The sequence below is a fragment of the Prionailurus viverrinus genome, chromosome C1 (assembly GCF_022837055.1).
Source record: "Prionailurus viverrinus isolate Anna chromosome C1, UM_Priviv_1.0, whole genome shotgun sequence".
Classification (NCBI taxonomy): domain Eukaryota; kingdom Metazoa; phylum Chordata; class Mammalia; order Carnivora; family Felidae; genus Prionailurus; species Prionailurus viverrinus.
In genome coordinates, this window is record NC_062568.1 from 3,062,909 (window position 1) to 3,082,695 (window position 19,787).

At 44.0% G+C, this 19,787-nt stretch overlaps 1 protein-coding gene across 8 annotated transcripts in view; it reads left to right on the forward strand.

The window, feature by feature from the left end:
• The window catches only part of LOC125173512 (general transcription factor II-I repeat domain-containing protein 2-like), a 30,468-nt gene extending 11,956 nt beyond the window's left edge, over positions 1-18,512 (forward strand). For 5 of the 8 annotated variants that reach the window (XM_047872746.1, XM_047872743.1, XM_047872744.1 and 2 more), the window contains 2 exons: positions 6,724-6,881; positions 7,862-10,404. In XM_047872746.1, the coding sequence (XP_047728702.1) occupies positions 6,724-6,881; positions 7,862-9,609 (1,906 nt within the window). In that variant the 3' untranslated portion in view covers positions 9,610-10,404. Of the gene's footprint in view, positions 1-6,723; positions 7,079-7,861; positions 10,405-17,701 lie in introns of those variants that run through there. The other 3 variants (XM_047872749.1, XM_047872748.1, XM_047872750.1) reach the window with 3 other exon arrangements.
• The last annotated feature ends 1,275 nt before the right edge of the window (positions 18,513-19,787 follow it).

Here is a 19,787-nt window from a genome sequence, read left to right on the forward strand (position 1 = left end):
CTTCAGATTCTGTGTCTCCCTCTCTCTCTCTGCCTCTCCCCTGCTTGCACTCTCTCTCTGTCTCTCTCTCTCAAAAATGAATAAACATTAAAAAAAATTTTTAAAAAGGAAAAAAGAGAATTAAAAAACTGAAGGGGGCATCATAAATGGACAGTCAGAAGTTTCTAGAAAACCGTAGCGGTGTCATTGAGAAATGAAGGCTTATTCTACCAAGTTCGAGACTGAAGATGGGAAGAATTCAGTCATAGATCATCTCCATTCTTCTCTCTCCAGGGCTGACTCCAGTAAAACAGCACACTTGGTGAATTGCCTGGGCAGGTGGCCAAACAAGCATTGAATTGGCCCATTAGAACTATGTTGTAACAGGGGCGCCTGGGGGGCTCAGTTAAACATTCGACTTCAGCTCAGGTCATGATCTCACAGTTTGTGAGTTTGAGCCCCACGTTAGCCTCTGTATTAATATAGCTCGGAGCTTGGAGCCTCCTTCAGATTCTGTGTCTCCCTAGCTTTCTGCCCCTCCCCTGCTCACATTCTGTCTCTCTCTTAAAAATAAATAAATATTAAAAAGACAACAACAACCTTAAAGCCATCATCGGTAAAAAAAAAAAAAAGGGGGGGTGGCGCACCTGGGTGGCTCAGTTGGTTAAGCCTCCAACTTTGGCTCAGGACATGATCTCACTGTTCTTGAGTTCGAGCCCCACACTGGGCTCTGTGCTGACATCTCAGAACCTGGAACCTGCTTCAGATTCTATGTCTCTCTTTCTCTCTGCTCCTATCCTGCTTGTGCTGTCCCTTCTAAAATAAACATTTTTTTTTTTTTTAATTTTTTTTTTTCAACATTTATTTATTTTTGGGACAGAGAGAGACAGAGCATGAACGGGGGAGGGGCAGAGAGCGAGGGAGACACAGACTCAGAAACAGGCTCCAGGCTCTGAGCCATCAGCCCAGAGCCCGACGCGGGGCTCGAACTCACGGACCGCGAGATCGTGACCTGGCTGAAGTCGGACGCTTAACCGACTGCGCCACCCAGGCGCCCCTAAAATAAACATTTTTAAAAAATTTTTTTAAAAAAGAACTGTGTTGTAATAATTAATGAAACACTAGCACTACATATCTAGGCTTTGGTAGAGTAAGAGGGTGAATGTGGTGAAATCAGAAAGGATGGAGTAGGATGTATTTTGAAAGGAATTCTCTTTTTTTTTTTAATTTTTATTTTTTTTAATGTTTTTACTTATTTTTGAGACAGACAAAGACAGAGCATGAGCAGGGGAGGGGCAGAGAGAGAGGAAGACACAGAATCCAGAGCAGGCTCCAGGCTCTGAGCTGTCAGCACAGAGCCCGACGCGGGGCTCGAACTCATGGACCGTGAGATCATGACCTGAGCTGAAGTCGGATGCTTAACCGACTGAGCCACCCAGGCTCCCCTGGAATTCTCTTTTTTAAAAATCTTTTTAATGTTTATTTTTGATAGACAGAGTATGAGTGGGGGAGGGGCAGAGAGAGAGGGAGACACAGAATCTGAAGCAGGCTCCAGGCTCTGAGCCATCAGCGCAGAGTCCGATGTGGGGCTCAAACTCAAAAACTGTGAGATCATGACCTGAGTGGAAGTCAGACACTTAACTGACTGCGCCACCCCGGCACCACCACCACCTCCCCCTTTTTTTTAAAGTAAGCTCAAAACTGCCTCATGTAAGGCTTGAAGTTAGAACCCTAAGATCAAGACCTGAGCTGAGATCAAGAGTGAGATGCTTAACTGACTGAGCCACCCACACAACCCTCTTTTTTTTTTTTTTTTTTTAAGATTTTGATAATTTTTTTTAAGTTTTTTTATTTTGAAAGAAAAAGAATGAGTGGGCAAGGGGCAGAGAGAGAGGGAGAGAGAGGATCCCAAGCAGGCTCTGTATCATCTGCACAGAGCCCTATGTGGGGCTTGAACTCATGAACCGTGAAATCATGACCTGAGGCAACATCAAGAGTTGGACGCTTAATTGACTGAGCCATCCAGGTGCCCATTAAAATTTTATTAAAAAAATTTTTTTAATGTTTATTTTTGAGGGAGGGAGACAGAACCTGAGTGGGGGAAGAGCAGAGAGAGAGGGAGACACAGAATCTGAAGCAGGTTCCAGGCTCCAAGCTGTCAGCACAGGGCCTGATGTGGGGCTTGAACCCATGAACCATGAGATCATGACCTGAGCCAAAGTTGGACGCTTAACCTACTGAGCCACCCAGGTACCCCTATTTTAAGGCAGCCCTTAAGATTTTATTTTTAAGTAATCTCTACCCACTGTGAGGCTCGAACTTACAACCCCTAGATCAAGAGTCCCATGCTCCACCAACTGAGCCACTCAGAGGCCCCTATTTTGGAGGAATTCTTAATGAGGTACAGCTTGCATATCAGAGTTACAGATACATTTGAGTGAAAATTGTTGGAGTAGGTAAACTCTAAAATAGTCTATACCAGTATATTCTGAATAACATCTCTAGAAAAGAATCCTACCAATTCAGAAAACAAGTCTGAAAGGATGAATCCCATATTGTTAGCAATTAGCTATTGTCAGCGTTTTCTGTGAGGAGATTTGGGGACTCTGCCATGCTTACAGTCAGAAACACTGGAAAACAACAACAAATTGCTGCCAAAAACCATAGAATTTCTCTAATGATATTTAAATAAGTTTTGATTACATATACTTAAGTCCTCAGAATCATTCCTTTACATGAAGAATTATTATAAAGGGGAGATAGCGGAAGCCAAGGAATCCATGGCCGTATTAAATAAAGCCTATAATACCTATGTCAGAAGCGAGTGTGGTACATTCTTCAAGAATATTCTTACTCAGCAGATCCTTTCTACTTATCTTTCACCGAAGTAAGTTACAGGTTCATGAAGGTTTACGTTGAAAGTATGGAATCATAAAGTACTAGAGGAAGACATGGAGAATGTTTTTGTTTTGTTTGTTTTTAAAGATTTTATTTTTAAGTAATCTCTACATCCGATGGGGGGCTGGAACTCACAATCCCAAGATCAAGAGTCACATGCTCTTCCAACTGAACCAGCTGGACTCTGCTGTTTGTTTGTTTTTAATCTTCAGCAGGGGAAGACCCGTTGAGTGTGACACAAATCCTGGAAGTCCTAAAAGAATAGATAAGTTTGACTGCATAAAGTATTTCTATGTGGGGGAAAAAATCCCTTAAGCAAAGTCAAAAGACAAGTGACAAACCAGGAAAAAAAATTTGTAATTTCTGTCAAAACTGAGGGCTAATAGGGGTGCCTGGGTGGCTCAGTCGATTAACCTTCCGACTTTGGCTCTTCGTCGTGATCTCTCAGTCCATGAGTTCAAGCCCTGCATCAGGCTCTTGCTGACAGCTCAGAGCCTGGAACCCGCTTTGGATTCTGTGTCTTCCTCTCTCTCTGCCCCTCCCCCACTCACACTGTGTCTTTCTCTCTCAAAAAAATATACATTAAAGAAATGAAAAAAACAACAACTGAGGGCTAATTTTGTTGGTAAAGTGCATCTTACAAATCAATGAGAAAAAGACCAACAATCCAGTAAAAATATCGGCAAAGTATGAACAGGTAGGTCACAGAAAAGGAATTTTTTTTTATGTGTATCTTTTTCCTTTATTTTTAAATTTTATTTATTTTTATTAACTTGTTTTATTTTTTATTTTTTTTTAATTTACATCCGAATTAGCATATAGTGCAACAATGACTTCAGGAGTAGATTCCTTAGTGCCCCTCCCCCATTTAGCCCATCCCCCCTCCCGCACCCCCTCCCTGACCCTCAGTTCTCTGTATTTAAGAGTCTCTTCTGGTTTGTCCCCCTCCCTGTTTTTATATTATCTTTGCTTCCCTTCTCTTATGTTCACCTGTTTTGTCTCTTAAAGTCCTCATGTGAGTGAAGTCATATGATTTTTGTCTTTCTCTGACTAATTTCACTTAGCGTTATACCCTCCAGTTCCATCCACGTAGTTGCAAATGGCAAGATTTCATTCTTTTTGATTGCCGAGTAATACTCCATTGTGTGTATATATATATATATATATATATATATATATATATATATACACACCACATCTTCTTCATCCGTTCATCCATCGATGGACATTTGGGCTCTTTCCATACTTTGACTATTGTTGATAGTGCTGCTATAAACATGGGGGTGCATGTGTCCCTTCAAAACAGCACACCTGTATCCCTTGGATAAATGCCTAGTAGTGCAGTCGCTGGGTCGTAGGGTAGTTCTATTTTTAGTTTTTTGAGGAACTTCCGTACTGTTTTCCAGATGGCTGCACCAGCTTGCATTCCCAAAGGAATTTTGAACATAAGACACCCATCCTCCTTCATACTAAAAGAATTGTTAATTAAAATGTAATTTTAATTAATTTAATGTAGATGCAACTTCCTACCTGTTAGATGTTCACAGATCAAAAAATGTATCATCGCAGTGCTAGAGGGTTGGAGAAACTGGCATGCTCGGGCTTCGTTGGTAGAAGGGATATTGGTGAAGTCTATAGAGATGAGTTAGTATCTGTTATAGTTGCACGTACTGTTTTATCCTGCAGATAGAGTCAGACAAGTGTGACATAATGTGTTACAAAATTGGTTGTGCAAAATTAGAATTGACCTGAATATCTGTCAATAGAAAACTGACTAAAATTTTCTGGTAGATCCAAAAGATATTCTAGTATACAGTTGTAAAAAGAAGTGAAACAGCATTTTGTGTACTGATGGGAAATAATCTCCAATATAAAGGCAAAATATAGAACAGTGTGTGTGATATTCTACTTTTTATGTAAAAATATAATGGAGGTTGTATTTTGTGTACAAAACACAAATGTTAAAAACAGATCAAAGACCTAAAACACAAGAGCTAAAACAAGACTGTGGCAGAAGCACAGGAGTAAATCATTGTGATCTTAGGTTAGAGTGTTGCACAGGTGATGGAAGATTGACAGGTTGGGCTTTATTAAAATTAAAAACATTTGTACTTCAAAGGACACTATACAAAAAAACTCCACAGACTGGGAGAAAATATTGCAAATCATGTGTCTGTTAAGGGACTTATCTTCAGAATATGTGAAGAACTCTTAGAACTCAATAATAAGACAACCCAATTAAAAAATGGGCAAAGGGCTTGGGGTGCCTGATGACTCACTCGGTTAAGAGTCTGACTCTTGATTTCGGCATAGGTCATAATCACAAGGTGTGGGATCGAGCCCCACGTTGGGCTCTGCACTGAATGTGGAGCCTGCTTGGGATGCTCTCTCTCCCTCCCATTCTACCCCTCCCTGCTTGCGATCACTCTTTCTCTCAAAAATAAGTAAACATCTTTATTTTTATCATTTTTTATAAATAAACATTTTTTAAAAAAATGGACAAAGCGCTTGAATGGACATTTCTCCAAACAAGGTGTAAAAGTGCCCAATAAGAACATGAAAAGATGCTCGACATGAGTCGTTAGGGAAATGCAAATCAAAACCATGGTGTGATCCTACTTCACAACCAGTAGAGTGGCTATAAAAAATGGCAGGCCATAACAAGTGTTGGCAAGGATATGGGGAACTTGGAACCTTCGTTCGTTGCTGGCGGGAACGTAAAATAGGGCCGTTGCTTTGGAAAACGGTTTGGCGGTTTCCGAAAATGTTAAACATAGAGTTGCCATATGGTGCAGCAATTCTGCCACTAGGTGCGCACCCAAAAGGAATGAAAACGTAAATCCACACGTTTCGACAAATGTTCGTATCAGCTTCATCCTTACCAGCCCCAAAGTGGAAACAACCCCAAATGTCCACCAGCAAATGAATGGATAAACAAAACGTGGTTCTTCCATGCAACGTAATACTGTTCTGTCATAAAAAGGAATGAAATAGTAACATATGCTACAACATGGAGGATCTGAAAAACATGCGGCCACGTGAAAGAAGCCACTCACGAAAGATTGCACAGTCCTATGATCCCATTTGTATGAGATGTCCAGAATAGGCAAATAGCATAGCGGTTGGGCCAAGGGTTGGGAATGACTTGGGAGAACGAGGAGTAACCACTGACGGACATTTTGGGAGATGATAAAAATCTGCCGAAATCGGATTATCGTGATGGTTATAGAATTCTATAAATACATTAGAAGTCATTGTGCACTATTTTATTTTTAAGTCATCCCTGCACCCGACATGGGGCTTGAACTTATAACCTGGAGATCACGAGTCACATGCTTCACTGATAGAGCCAGCCAGGTGCCCCTCACTGTGCACTTTAAATGGATGAGTTTTATGATACATGAATTATATCTCAGTAAAGCTTTAAAAAATAAGAGTGTGGGGCACCTGGGTGGCTCAGCCGGTTGAGCGTCTAACTTTGGCTCAGGTCATGATCTCACGGTTCATGAGTTTGAGCCCTGCGTCGGGTTCTGTGCTGATAGCTCAGAGCCTGGAGCCTGCTTCAGATTCTGTATCTCCCTCTCTCTGCCCCTCCCCTGCTCGCACTCTGTCTCTCTCTGTCTCAAAAATAAATTAACAAAAACAGTGTGTATATGTGTACATTTGCTTTTATATGTACAGCATGTTGCCTCTGAGGATAGAAATTGGGCAGAAGGCACACTGCACCATATCCTTTTCTACCTTTTGCCTTTTGAATCTTGTATGTGTATTACTAATTCAGAAGCCAAAAATACTGAATGCTGACTATGCTTTCTTCTCCCCTCCACCCGGTCCCCACAATTGCAGGATCGCCTATGCTGACTTCAAATCACAGGCTGATGCAGAGAGGGCCTTGGACGACAAGCAAGGAACAAAGATTGGAGGGCTTGCCATAGCTCTGGACCCTGTTGGAGAGAAAAGTCAAGGCCAAGAAGAGAGAGGCTGGAAGAACAGCATGTGGAGAAGTAAGGGACGCTAAAGCTCCGTAGACTGAAACTTGCCAGGGTCGGGTTGTCAGCCGGGTTCCCCAGAGAGGGGCTGCAATCAGGATAGGGACACTTTTTTGTTTTTTAAGTTTATTTATTTTGAGAGAGAGAGAGAGAGAGAGAGAGAGAGAGAGAGAGCGAGCAGGGGAGGGGCAAAGAGAGAGGGGAAGAGAGGATTCCAAGCAAGTTCCACGCTGCCAGCACAGAGCCTGACGCGGGGCTCAAACTCACGAACTGTGAGAGCGTGGCTTGAGCTGAAACTAAGAGCCGATGCTTAACTGACTGAGCCACCCAGCGCCCCTCAGGATAGGGACACTTAAATACAATTTCTCCCTGTATTAAAAATGGGTAAGTCCTCCTCAGATCAAGTTAATGAGTATTGTCCTAGTTAACTGTAACCTTGAAGTCTGCAAAAACACAGCACTTTGAGATACATCAGCTTAGCTCCCCTTCTTGGGGGCTCTCTAGGATTGTGTTTGGACAGGTTCGTAAAGCTGTGGTTTCAGAAATTAGATATTTAATTCTCTTCAAGTAGAGTTTTTGTCAGGTTTAAACCAGAGACCCCAAACGAGTCCCTAATCTGCCTAATCTAGTGAGTAGTCATAATGGCTTCTACAGTATTTACAGGGGGAAAAAACCCCACAATTTATTATGAATATTTTTAAAAATCAAGAAATTTCACATAGAAATCTGGATTTCCAGCTTCTTTTGCTGCTGCATCAGAAAATCTGGTGGCCCTGGGGCTGCATCCCTACATGTCTGCAGTCATCTGCACAGGAAAATCAGAGGCTTCCTCTTAGCTGTTGACTACAACCCCCACCATTCACTAAGTTCTTCCCTAACTGAAGGAGCGAACAGCACACTTACACTTTGCAAAAATAGAGTCAGTACTTTTTTCTTGCAAAGCATTAGCGAAGGTGACATGTTAATATTTCTTATGCATTTGTCTCTTTCAAAAGTGGGAAAACGAAAGCTAGAGCAAGAAAGCCACACATTTCAAGAAAAATGGGAACGAGCCTATTTCTTTGTGGAGGTAAAGAATGTCCCTACGTGTTTAATATGCAAACAAAGCGTGTCTGTGTCGAAGGAGTATCACCTCAGACACCATTATGAAACAAACCACAGCAGGAACCATGAGGGATATACAGAAAAGATGCGTGATAGAAAACTAAATGAGCTGAAAAAAAGACTGAAATTTCAACATGATGTCCTTTTGAACGTGAATAAAATAAGTGATGCTGCTATGAAATGCAGTTACGTATTAAGTGAGAAAATTGCCCGGGCGTCCAAACCTTTTACAGATGGCGAGTTTATAAAGGAATGTCTGTTGAGTGCCGCGGAGATTATGTGCCCTGAACAGAGACACGCATTTGCGAACATAAGACTAAGTGCTAATATTGTTCCGCAGCACGTTGGCGATGTGGCTGGGAACTTACAGGACAAGTTGCGAGGAAAAGGTAAATCATTTGTAGCTTTCTCCATTGCAGCTCATGAAGGGGCTGATGTAGATAATGCCCCCCAACTGGCTGTATTTATTCGTGGTGTTGACGAAACTTTTGATGTGACCGAAGAGCTTTTGGACATGGTACCCATGACAGGCACCTCATCAGGAAACGAATTATTTGTATGTGTTGAGGAAAGTCTTAAAAAATTTAATGTAGACTGGTCGAAATTAGTCAGTGTTAGCACCGATGGCAATTCTGCACTGGTTGGTGTTGAGCAACTGGTTACAGAACTTAAATCTAAGGTGTCAGGGCTTTGCAAAGACACAGAGCTTAAGTCTGTGCACGGCCTCATTCTCCAGGAGTCACTTTGCACTAAAAAGTTAAAAATGGATCATGTCATGGACATAGTAATTCACACCATAACCTGGATACGTTCCCATGGCTCAGACCACAGAGAGTTCAGTGCTTTGTTCAGTGAGTTAGATGCACAGTATGGAAGCTTGTTCTCCGTGGGACTTAAGTGGCTGAGTCGTGGCATGGTGTTAAGGCGGTTTTTCGAACTGTTGGAAGAAATTGATTTTTTCATGTCTTCTAAAGGAAAACCTGTTCCCCAGCTTACTAGCAAAGATTGGGTCAAAGACTTAGCCTTTCTGGTTGACATTATGACTTACCTAAACATGTTGGATATCTCCCTGCAAAGGCGTTCACAAGTGGTTACGCAGATGTATGACTCAATTCACTCGTTTTTGATGAAACTGTGTCTTTGGGAGACTCATTTGGCGAGGAACAATCTGGCCCACTTCCCCACGCTGAAATTAGTTTCCGAAAATGAAAGAGATGGCCTGAACTATATCCCCAGAATTAAAGAGTTGAAGACTGAGTTCCAAAAACGGTTCTCTGATTTCAAACTTTATGAAAGCGAGCTGACGTTGTTCAGTTCACCTTTCTCAGTTAATATTAACAACGTGAGCGAGGAGCTACAGATGGAGGTTATTGAACTACAGTGCAACACGATACTGAAAACGAAATACGACTGTGTCGGAATCCCAGAATTCTACAAACACCTTGGGAATGGTTACCCTAAATATAAGAACCATTGTGCAAAGATTCTGTCCATGTTTGGAAGTACCTACGTTTGTGAGCAGCTATTTTCAGTTATGAAACAACAGAAAACTACTAAGTATTGCCCCCAGTTAAAAGGTTCAGGGGTGACTTCCCTGCGGCACGTCGCTGCACCAGATACACACCCTGGCGTCGAATGACACCTCGGGGCTTAAGAAAGGAATGTCACGTTTTGGATTTCAAATCTAAGGAGTAATACATTATGAGACTGATTATTTCGATTTCCAAATTGTATTTGTTCACTGTCAAATTTAAACTACAATCTCTGGCATCCTATGTTTGTATCTTACCACGTATAAAATAAAGTTTGATTATACCTTGGCGGTTTATTTTCCCCCTGCCGTACCTTTCTGGCCCTGAAGAGTGATTCATGTTGGTAAACCTCTGCCCTAGAAGCAATCGCGTTTTTCCCAAAGGCACTTGTGAACCGGGGATGTGAACCAGGGAGTCCGCTGGATGAATGGGGTGTTTAGATGCCTAGAGCAGCTCTATCCCCAAGGATGACAGACTCAGCCCCCTCCCTGAAGAGAGCTGGGACAGCATAGCTGATACTGGCCCCTCGGCTTCTCTTTTGGTGCTTCCATTTTGGATTTACACATTTCTTTGAAATTTCAATGTTGTTGGTCAGCATTAGAAGAAGTTGTGGCTGGTCCCACAGCCATTCTGCCTCTTACAGGCACGGATAGGCATTTCCTCCCCATCAGGGCCACCCCCAAGGGGATGCAGAATGAGGTGTCCGTGTCGAAGAGCTTATGAGCATCATTCTGGGGAGAAGGCCCATAGGTACCAGCAGCCCCTTACAAATGTCTGTGACCCAAAATGTGTTTTTCCACTGTGAAATTGGGACATGACTGCTCACTGTTACAGACACTGTATTTTAAATAGTCCAATTATGGGGCGCCCGGGCAGCTCAGTTGGTTAAGCGTCCAACATTGGCTCAGGTCACGATCTCACGGTCTGTGGGTTCGAGGCCCATGTCGGGCTCTGTGCTGACAGCTCAGAGCCTGGAGCCTGTTTAGGATTCTGTGTCTCCCTCTCCCTCTGCCCTTCCCCTGCTTGTGCTCGCTCGCTCTCTCTCTCAAAAAAAAAAAAAAAAAAAATTAAGTAGTCCAATTATGAAAGTGAAATGTACTTATTGTAGAACATTTGGAAACTATAAAGAAATAGAGGGAAAAGTCTATAATGTCAACAACCAAAGGTAACCCCTATAAATATTTAAATATGTTTGTTTCCTTTTACTTCCTATGAATTATTTTATATGGTTGAGTGCATTATGTCTGAATCATTTTGTGTTCTGTTCTCCTTCCCCCCTCCCCTCTTAACAGTGAAATCCTAAGCATCTGTCAGTCTTCCAAGCTCAAAGTTGAGTTTATCTGATTGCGTCAGGTGTGTACTGACAGGCCTTTGGCAGCCAGGGTGAGTTCTCTTGGCGTCACATAAGCCATAGGATTGATTTTTCTGTTCTGCCAGGCTCTGAGAAGGCCAGAGAAACACCCTGTTTTCTGGGGAAGGAATGGGAGATTACATCTGATGACACTCAGGACACCCTTTGGGCAGAGGTTCTGGGACCATTAATGAGCATGAAGAAGCTCAGCTTTCTAGATCTGACCTTAATCTCTGCACCATTTGCCACCACTGCCCTCCCTTCCCTCTCCTTGAAATCTCACTCTCATTTTCCTCCTTCCCCTCGGAATGCTTCTTCTCAGGCCCTCTCCTTCCTCTGTCCTTCAAATGGTGATTTTCCTCCAGTGACTTTTCTTCCCTACAATTTACCGGTGGCTTTTAGCATGGGGGCGGGGTGGGCAGGGGACAGGGGAGGTCAGTCAGGGCTCTCTTAAAGCAACACTTAAAAGATACCAACCCAAGACGCCTAGGTGGCTCAGTCTGTTAAGTGTCCGACTCTTGGTTTGGGTTCAGGTCATGATCTCATGGTTCCTGAGATGGAGCCCTGGGTCAGTTCCACCCACTCGCAGATAGCATGGAGTCTGTTTGGGATTCTCTCTCTCTCTCTCTCTCTCTCTGCCCCTTCCCCACAAAAAATAAATAAACTTCAAGAGATACAAACCCTTTTCCAAGAACTATGCACACATGTACCTACACGTGTGTTTTTATCACACTTTCAGGAAGTCTCCAGACCCTAGAAGCCCAGCTTGGGACCATCTAGTCCCATGGCTTCAGTTATGTGCAAGCTTTCAGCATAGAATCTCCAGCCCTGCACTTCTTTCTAAATGCCAGCCTGGAAGCCGCTGGACCTCTCCACTGGGATGTCCCACAGGCCCTTTCAATGCATGGTGTTGATGATTTAATTCATCATTTCTCTCCCCAAACTCTTAAGCCAATTCTTTTCTAGTTTTCTTTATTTTAGTGAATGGTGCCATCATCCACCCAGTTCTGGCTCAAGGCAGAAACCTGGCAGTCATCTTGGACTCCTCCTTAACTTACTTCCCATTTCTATTTAGTTGCCAAATCTTGATTATACTACTTAACCAAGGTTTCCAATCTTCCCACTTCTCTACAATCCCATTAGTAGTGAACACTACCCTAGTTAGGACTGTTGTCATCTCTTGCTTGAACTCCTGCAAAAGCCCCTACCTGGTCTCCCTGCTTCTGGTTTCCCCATCTCCAATTCTTGGCTTCCAAAATATTCTTCATAGAGTTACCAAAAAATAAGTCAAAACAACATCATATTAAGTCACATTACTCCCCTGCTTAACATTCTCTGATGCTTCCCTACATCATTTATAATAAAAGTCAAACTCCTCTAACTCAACAAAAAAACAACCCAATTAAGTGGTCAAAGGACTTGTACAGATATTTCTTCAAAGAAGATGTACAAATGGCCAGTAAGCACATGAAAAGCTGCTTAGCATCACTGATCAATAGGGATATGCAGATTGAAACTACAATGAGATACCACCTCACGTTCATTAGGTGGCTACTATAACACAAACAACAACGGCAAACAGAAAACAAGTGTTGGAGAGGCTGTAGGGTAATTGGAACCCTTGTACTCTGTTGGTGAGAATGGAAAATAGTGCAACCACTGTGGCAAACAATGTGGTGATTCCTCAAAATTTAAAAATAGAATTGGCATCTGATCCAGCAATTCCACTGTTGGGTGTATACCCAGAACACCTGAAAGCAGGGTCTTGCACAGATATTTGTATACCCATGTTCACAACAGCTAAAACATGGACGCAAGCCAAGGGTCTCCCAACGGATGATGCATAAGCAACATGTGGTATGTACATAACATTGGAATATCATTTGGCCTTAAAAAAGAAGAAAGTTCTGACACATGTTCCAACATGGATGAACCTTAAGAACATCATGCTGAGTAAAATAAGCCAATCACAAAACAAACAAATATAGGATGATTCCACTTAGGAGCTTAGAGTCGTCAGTCAGGATCCTAGTGCGGGGGGGATGGGGGGAGGGGCTTCGTGTTTAGTGGGTATAGAGTTTTAGCTTTGCAAGATGAAAAGGGTTCTGGAGATGGATGGTGGTAGTCATTGCACAATATTACAAATACATTTAATACCGTTGAACTATACACTTAAAGATAATCAAGATGACATGTTATTTGTACTTTACCCAGTAAAAAAAAAAGGAGGGGGCGCCTGAGTGGGTCGGTCAGTTGAGCATCCGACTTTGGCTCAGGTCATGATCTTGAGGTTTGTCAGTTTGAGCCTTGCGTCAGGCTCTGTGCTGACAGCTCAGAGCCTGGAACCTGCTTTGGATTCTGTGTCTCCCTCTTTCTCTGTCTCTCTGTCTCTCTGTCTCTCTCTCTCCGTCTCTCTCTGTCTCTCTCAAAGATAAGTAAACATTAAAAAATTTAAAATAAAGAGGAAAAAAACCCCAAACTCCTCACCTACGATGGGACTACAAAGCCATATGTAATAGGGGCTCTCCTGTCTCCCTGATTTCTTATCCACTTTGCTCTTGGCTGCACACCTGATACTTGCCTTCTTTCTGTGCCTTGAGTCCTTTGCATAGCTGTTCCTGGAATATTCCTCTCCGGGTCTCCTGACCACCCAGGTCGGAGCTTCAGTGTTGCCTCCTCTTAGAACGACCTTAGAACGACCGCCCCCCCCCCCCAGGCAACCCCTCCCTCTCCTTTTTTGTTTCCACTTATGTGATACCCTTACCCCAAAATGTTGTATCCTCAGTGTCCTATCAGGAGGCATATGGAGTCCATTTGCCCCATTCCTGGTGATGTTATCTTTGATCGTTTGCTTAAGATGGTTTCTGTCAGGTTCCTTCACTATAATATTACTTGTTTATAAGTATCTCATGGACAGATACTAAGAGACTCTCTAAATAGTCTGTTTCTTCTCCTACGTTCTCCTATTAATTTTAACATCTATTGCTGATTCTTGCCTGGAACAGTTACCACCGGGGTATTTGCCAAATGGTGGTTTTCAGTTTTGCTCATCCTATATTTATTGGTTGGAATTCCATGAGGAAGTCCTTTCCCTTCACCCTCATTAATTTTTTTCTCCATCCATTCAAGTATTTATATCCATATGGACTCACAGATTCTTATTTTATCCTATAGCTTCTTATTCTAAGGGTTACAATCCTTTATGATCATTAGTTATTTTGTCTATCAGATTGCCCCAGATTTGGCATGGGAGCCCATTCAAGTTGCCTCCTGTGTCCACTGATATGGGTCTACATGTCCCCATTATTATTTGAACCCTTCCTTACCTTCTGGCATCACAAGGTGTTAGAGGCTCATCTTGTAATTTCCTTGCCACAGCCGTGAAGATATGGCTATTCCCCAAGAAGTCTTGGGGACTCTCATTACAGAATGGCAGTAGACACCAAGACCTGGGTGCTGGGTGAGGTCATTGATGTTGGGCATTAGGACCTTCAGGCCCTCTCGGTGGATGGTCAGGAAATGTATGTACATACACATAGATACCAAAAGCTATTTTGACAAATCTGTCTGTAATTTTGAAAACTATGAGTTCACAATGATGGCTCTACCTCCAGCCCAACACCACAGTGTTTATTCTAGCTGACCCCCTTTCCATATTTTTAACTCATTTTTATGACAAATCTGGCTTTTATTAGTGTAATTTTCTTTTTTTCCTTTTTTTAAATAATTTTTTAAGTTTATTTATTTTTGAGAGAGAGAGAGAGAGCATGAGTAGGGGAAGCAGAGAGAAAGGGAGAGAGAGATCCCAAGCAGGCTCCACACTGTCAGCCCAGAGCCTGACGCAGGGCTTGAGCTCATGAGCCATGAGATCACGACCTTCGCTGAAACCAAGAGTCGACGCTTAACCAACTGAGCCACCCAGGTGCCCCAGTCAGTATAATTTTCTTATCTGCTTAGTGCAGATACGAAAAATAAACCTACTACTCAGGGTACAATATTGTACAAGTTTTTTCTTTAGTCTCAGGGTATTTGGTCTAAATACTCTTTTCTAAAGTTGCTTATTTGAGTTGTCCCCGTGTCCTCAGGGTTATTATTCATTTGTAGTACACTTGGGGTCATTTGTTCCTGTTTATATTTCACTTCGTGTCATCTCCACCCCTCCTCTTCCCCAATTGCTTGTTGATTAAAAAATGTTTTCAATAGTAATGATTCTAAAAGTCAGAACCATACAGCCATGTCCCGAGAAGCGTCACTTTCCCGTGCCTTCCACCCGTCCCACTCTCCCACCTTCACACCCTGTGACCAGCCAGGTAACCAGCCTCAGTTAGTTTCTGCTCTATCCCTACAGTATTTCTTTTCACACGTTCCCCTTCTTTACGTGACAGGAAGCCTACTATAGATCGCTTTTGCACTTGGCTTTTTACACTTAACAGTTTCTTGGAAATTGCTAGGAGACCTTGTGAGCTATTATGTTATGGTGCTGCTTACTCACCTACAGTTCCGTTTCATCAAGTTCACCAGCAGCTTTTGTGAAGTTGTTGAATTGTCTTGCCTCTTGTGCATGAAAAACAGCATGGACTATTTGGGGGAAGTGAAAGGTGGACATCTGGCCAATGCAAGGCTCTGAGGAGGGGAGGTGACGGGATTATGCTGATCAGTGTGGTCCTGGGCCACCTGCCCGAGCCCTAGGCCCAGGTGTGTCAGCACTTAGACCAGTGGGTACCCTCAAAAATTATTAGGGACTAAGCAGAGAAGGGTTATGGGAGGCAACCACAGTAGTCGAAAACTCGAATTCTTCCTTTCATTTACTCATCTGTGCAGGGTATCATCTCTCTGTTGTGGGGTTGAAAGGAACAGAGAAGACAGGAGAGAATGGAGAGACAGGCAGAGGCCAGATGAGGGCGAGGGCCCTGGCTTGCTACACTTGGGAGCTGATACCCGCAGACCGGACTGGGACAGGGCCAGGGTGAGAAGGCAGGGAGATCAGCAAGGGTGTGGGCAGGGCCTGAACAGAGGCAGTGCCAGAGGGGACTGTCGGGAGGGTGACATCTGGATATGGAGGGACACCAGAAAAAGTCAATGATGCCTCCCAGGCTTCTTGCTTGGTGACCAACGGAGAGAACGAAGGCAGAGGAGCTGGTTTGAGGGAAGCTGAGGGTCTGCAGTGGTAGGGCCGTGGCCGTCCTCAGCAGGGAGCGGTGCTTTAAGCTGTGGCTGTGCCTGGAACACCAAAAAATAAGATTCAAAAGTGGGAGTGGCCTGATGGTAAGTGAAAGAAGCCGGGCCCCAAAGGCTACCTGCTGTAGGATTCCATTTCCATTACCTTCCTGAAAAGGCAAAACCATAGAGACAGCAAGTGGATCAGGGGTTGTGGGGGCTGGGACCGACTACGAGAGGGCTGAGGGAAACTTAAGGGGGGCTGGCAGCAGCATTCTTTCTCCATGATACCATGGCTGTACATGTTTACTGAAACTCATTGAACTGTTACCCAAAAAGGTTGAGTTTTACTGTATGTAAATTACACCTTAGTAGGTGACTTCTTAAAAAATGGAAGGAGGGTAACCTGGGTGGCTCAGTCAGTTAAGGGTCCGGCTCTTGATATCAGCTCAGGTCATGATCTCACAGCTCAGGGCGGAGCCTGCTTAAGATTCTCTCCCTCTCTGTCCCTCCGTCCCTCTCCTGTTTGTACGTGTCCTCTCTCAAACAATAAAAAAAATTAAAAAAAAAATTAAAAATAGAAGGAAGCCCAGGGGACACTGATGGCTGTGAAGCAGTGAGGAGAGAGCCCAGAGGAGAATGAGGGGAGTCCTGAGACTGCATAGAATAGAGACCTTGAGTGTCAGATACCAAAGGGGTCAAGTTAAGATAAGACCCAGGTTTCCAGCAGATGTAACAACCAGGAGGCCACTGATGACCTCACTGGAGAGATTTATTTTTCCCCCAATGTAGGGTCCCTGTCTTTCCCCTGTAGGGTCCCCGTTCTCCCCATGTAGGATCGCCATCCTTCCCCTGTAGGGTCCCCATTCTCCCCATGTACGGTCTCCATCTTCCCCCTTAACAATTGTTAAGATTTCAAGATAGCGACAGTGAAGCACTAAACCAGTCCCAGGCCGCTCCAAAGTATGTATCACACACCCATGAAGCTGGCCCTGCTGCCACCTGAAAGTCAGGGCCCCCAAGAAGTCGCAGCTGCTTCAGGATCTGTCTGGAGAAGCCAGCAGGGTCTCTATGGAGAACAGGCTCACAGGCTTGGCGGGAACCAGAAATTGCCTTGGCGCTGCCACCTGCTGGCCATATCATGCCACTGCACCTCCCTTCCGAGAACAGGACCTTGGATAGAGTGAGAAACTCAGCTCCGTAGGACCAAGTGACCAAGGCTGCCCTTCCTTCACTGAAGAGAAACAGTCCCCTGGGGCATTCTGCTGATGTCACACCAGCCACAGCACCCCAATGATGATGGCAGCACCTCACTGTCACGTTTAAACTTCTCTGTTCTTACAACCCCACAAAAGAGAGATGATACCCTGCACAGATGAGTAAATGAAAGGAAGAATTCGAGTTTTTGACTACTGTGTTTGCCTCCCATAACCCTTCTCTGTTGCCTTAGTCCCTAATAATGTTTGAGGGTACCCACTGGCCTAAGTGCTGACTCACTTGGGCCTGGGGCTCGGGCAGGTGGCCCAGGCCCACACTGACCAGCATAATCCCATTACTGGGCCACAGGGTGGGCCTCTAACCCAAGGCCAGTGGAGAAGACTTTTTTTTAGCTGGGGCTGCTGGAAAAAATGTTTTTTAGCTCCCTCTAGACTCTAGGATGTATACACATGAGGTTCTTTTTTTGACTGCAGCAAAAGACACTGACACCATGATGAAAGCTAGTCTAAGCATGAAGCTGACACAGAACAGTGGGGAAAGAAAGATGAAAAAAAACTGGTACAGGACGACACCTTTGAGCTGCCGGATCAAGCCAGCCCTGAAGTGCTATGAGACAGGGCACCCAGAACCTTGTGGTGCTGAGAGCCAATGAACCCCTTGGGTATTTAAACAGTTTGAGCAGCTGCTTACAATGAAAGGTATCTAATCTTTAATCTGCATCTCTAGCCCCATCTGCTCTAGCTTTTCTTCCCGTCCTCTTGATCGTGAGTCTTCAAGCCCCTCAGTCTCCCTTGAGTCCTCAGCATGGCACCAGCCCTCTCTCTCCAGGCTTTTGCACATTCCGTTGTGCCTGCCCAGGGCACTCTCCCCTTGCCCACCAGGCTGACAGATCCCACAGACCCTTATGGTCTCAGCCTAGATGACATCTCCTCAACGAGGCTCTTCCTCACTGCAGTTCCCTCCAGAAACATTTGCTGAGCTCCTGCTCTGCCAGACAGCAGGCTAGGGCCCCACACCCCATGGGGGCTCTGGAGATGCCGGTGATCTCAGGGGAGGCAACCTGAGTCAAAGACTCACACTCATGTCCTCAGACAGCAGAATGTGGCTGGGTGAATCTGGAGATTTCAGAGAAAACCGGCAGGGCTGGAAAGCAGAGTCAGGGAGCTGGGAATAGATCTTACTCTCATGGGAGTGCCGACGTGGTGAGGAGGGTTAGGATTCTAGATCTATTGTGAAGGTGGTCAGCTGGCCTTCCATGTCTGCCAAGCTACCTTCCGACTTAGCTTCCGTTGTCAGTTTATGAATAATATAGTCCTGGTCCAGTGAGGGCTGTATTTCTCCTTGAAGGTTCATATACATACGTTTTTAATTTTTAAAAAAATTTTTTTAACGTTTATTTATTTTTGAGACAGGGAGAGGCAGAGCATGAATGGGGGAGGGTCAGAGAGAGAGGGAGACACAGAATCTGAAACAGGCTCCAGGCTCTGAGCTGTCAGCACAGAGCCCGACGTGGGGGCTCGAACTCACGGACCGTGAGATCATGACCTGAGCCGGAGTCGGACGCGTAACCGACTGAGCCACCCAGGCGCCCCTAATTTTTTAACATTTATTTATTTTTGAGAGACAGAGAGAGACAGAGTGCGAGCAGGGGAGGGGCAGAGGGAGAAGGAGACACAGAATCCCCAAACGGGCTCCAGCCTCTGAGCTGTCGGCACAGAGCCCAACGCGGGGCTCCAACCCATGAACTGTGAGAACCTGACCTGAGCTGAAGTTGGGCACTCAACCAACTGAGCCACCCAAAGGCGCCCCGAAGGAATTTTTTTTATCATGATATAATTCACATACCCTAATATTCCCCCTTTTATAGTATACAATTCACTGTTTGTTTTTTGTATATTCACAGCACAGCTATCCAATTGTAGGACATTTTCATGACCTCAAAAAGAGACTCCATACTCCGTTACTCCCCATTTCCTCCTTCCCCTAGTCCTTGGAAACCACTAATCCCCTTTCTGTCTCTAAAGATTTGCTGATTTTGGATATTTCATATAAGTGGAATCATGAAATATGTGGTGTTTTGCATCAGGGTTCTTTGACTTGCCATAATGTTTTCAAAGGTCACCCATATTGTAGCATAGTACTTTTTTTTTTTTTTCCAGTAATCTCTATTTCCAACATGGAGCTTGAACTCATGACCCAGAGATCAAGAGTCACATGCTCTTCTGACTGAGCCAGCCAGGCGCCCCACTTCATTTCTTTTTATCACTGAAAAATATTCTGTGATATGGATATTTTGTGTATCCATTCATTAGTTGTTAGACATTTAGGTTATTTTACTTTTTGTCTGTGATAAATAATGCTACTATGAATGTTCATGTACAAGTTTTTGCATGGACGTAGTTTTCATTTCTCTTGGCCATATATACCTAGAAGTGGATTTGCTGTGTTATATGGTAACTCTATGTTTAGCCACTAGAGGAGCCGCCAGACTGTTTTCCAAAGCAACTGCACTATTTTCCATTCCCCTCGGCAGTGTTTGAGGGCTCCAGTTTCTCCGTA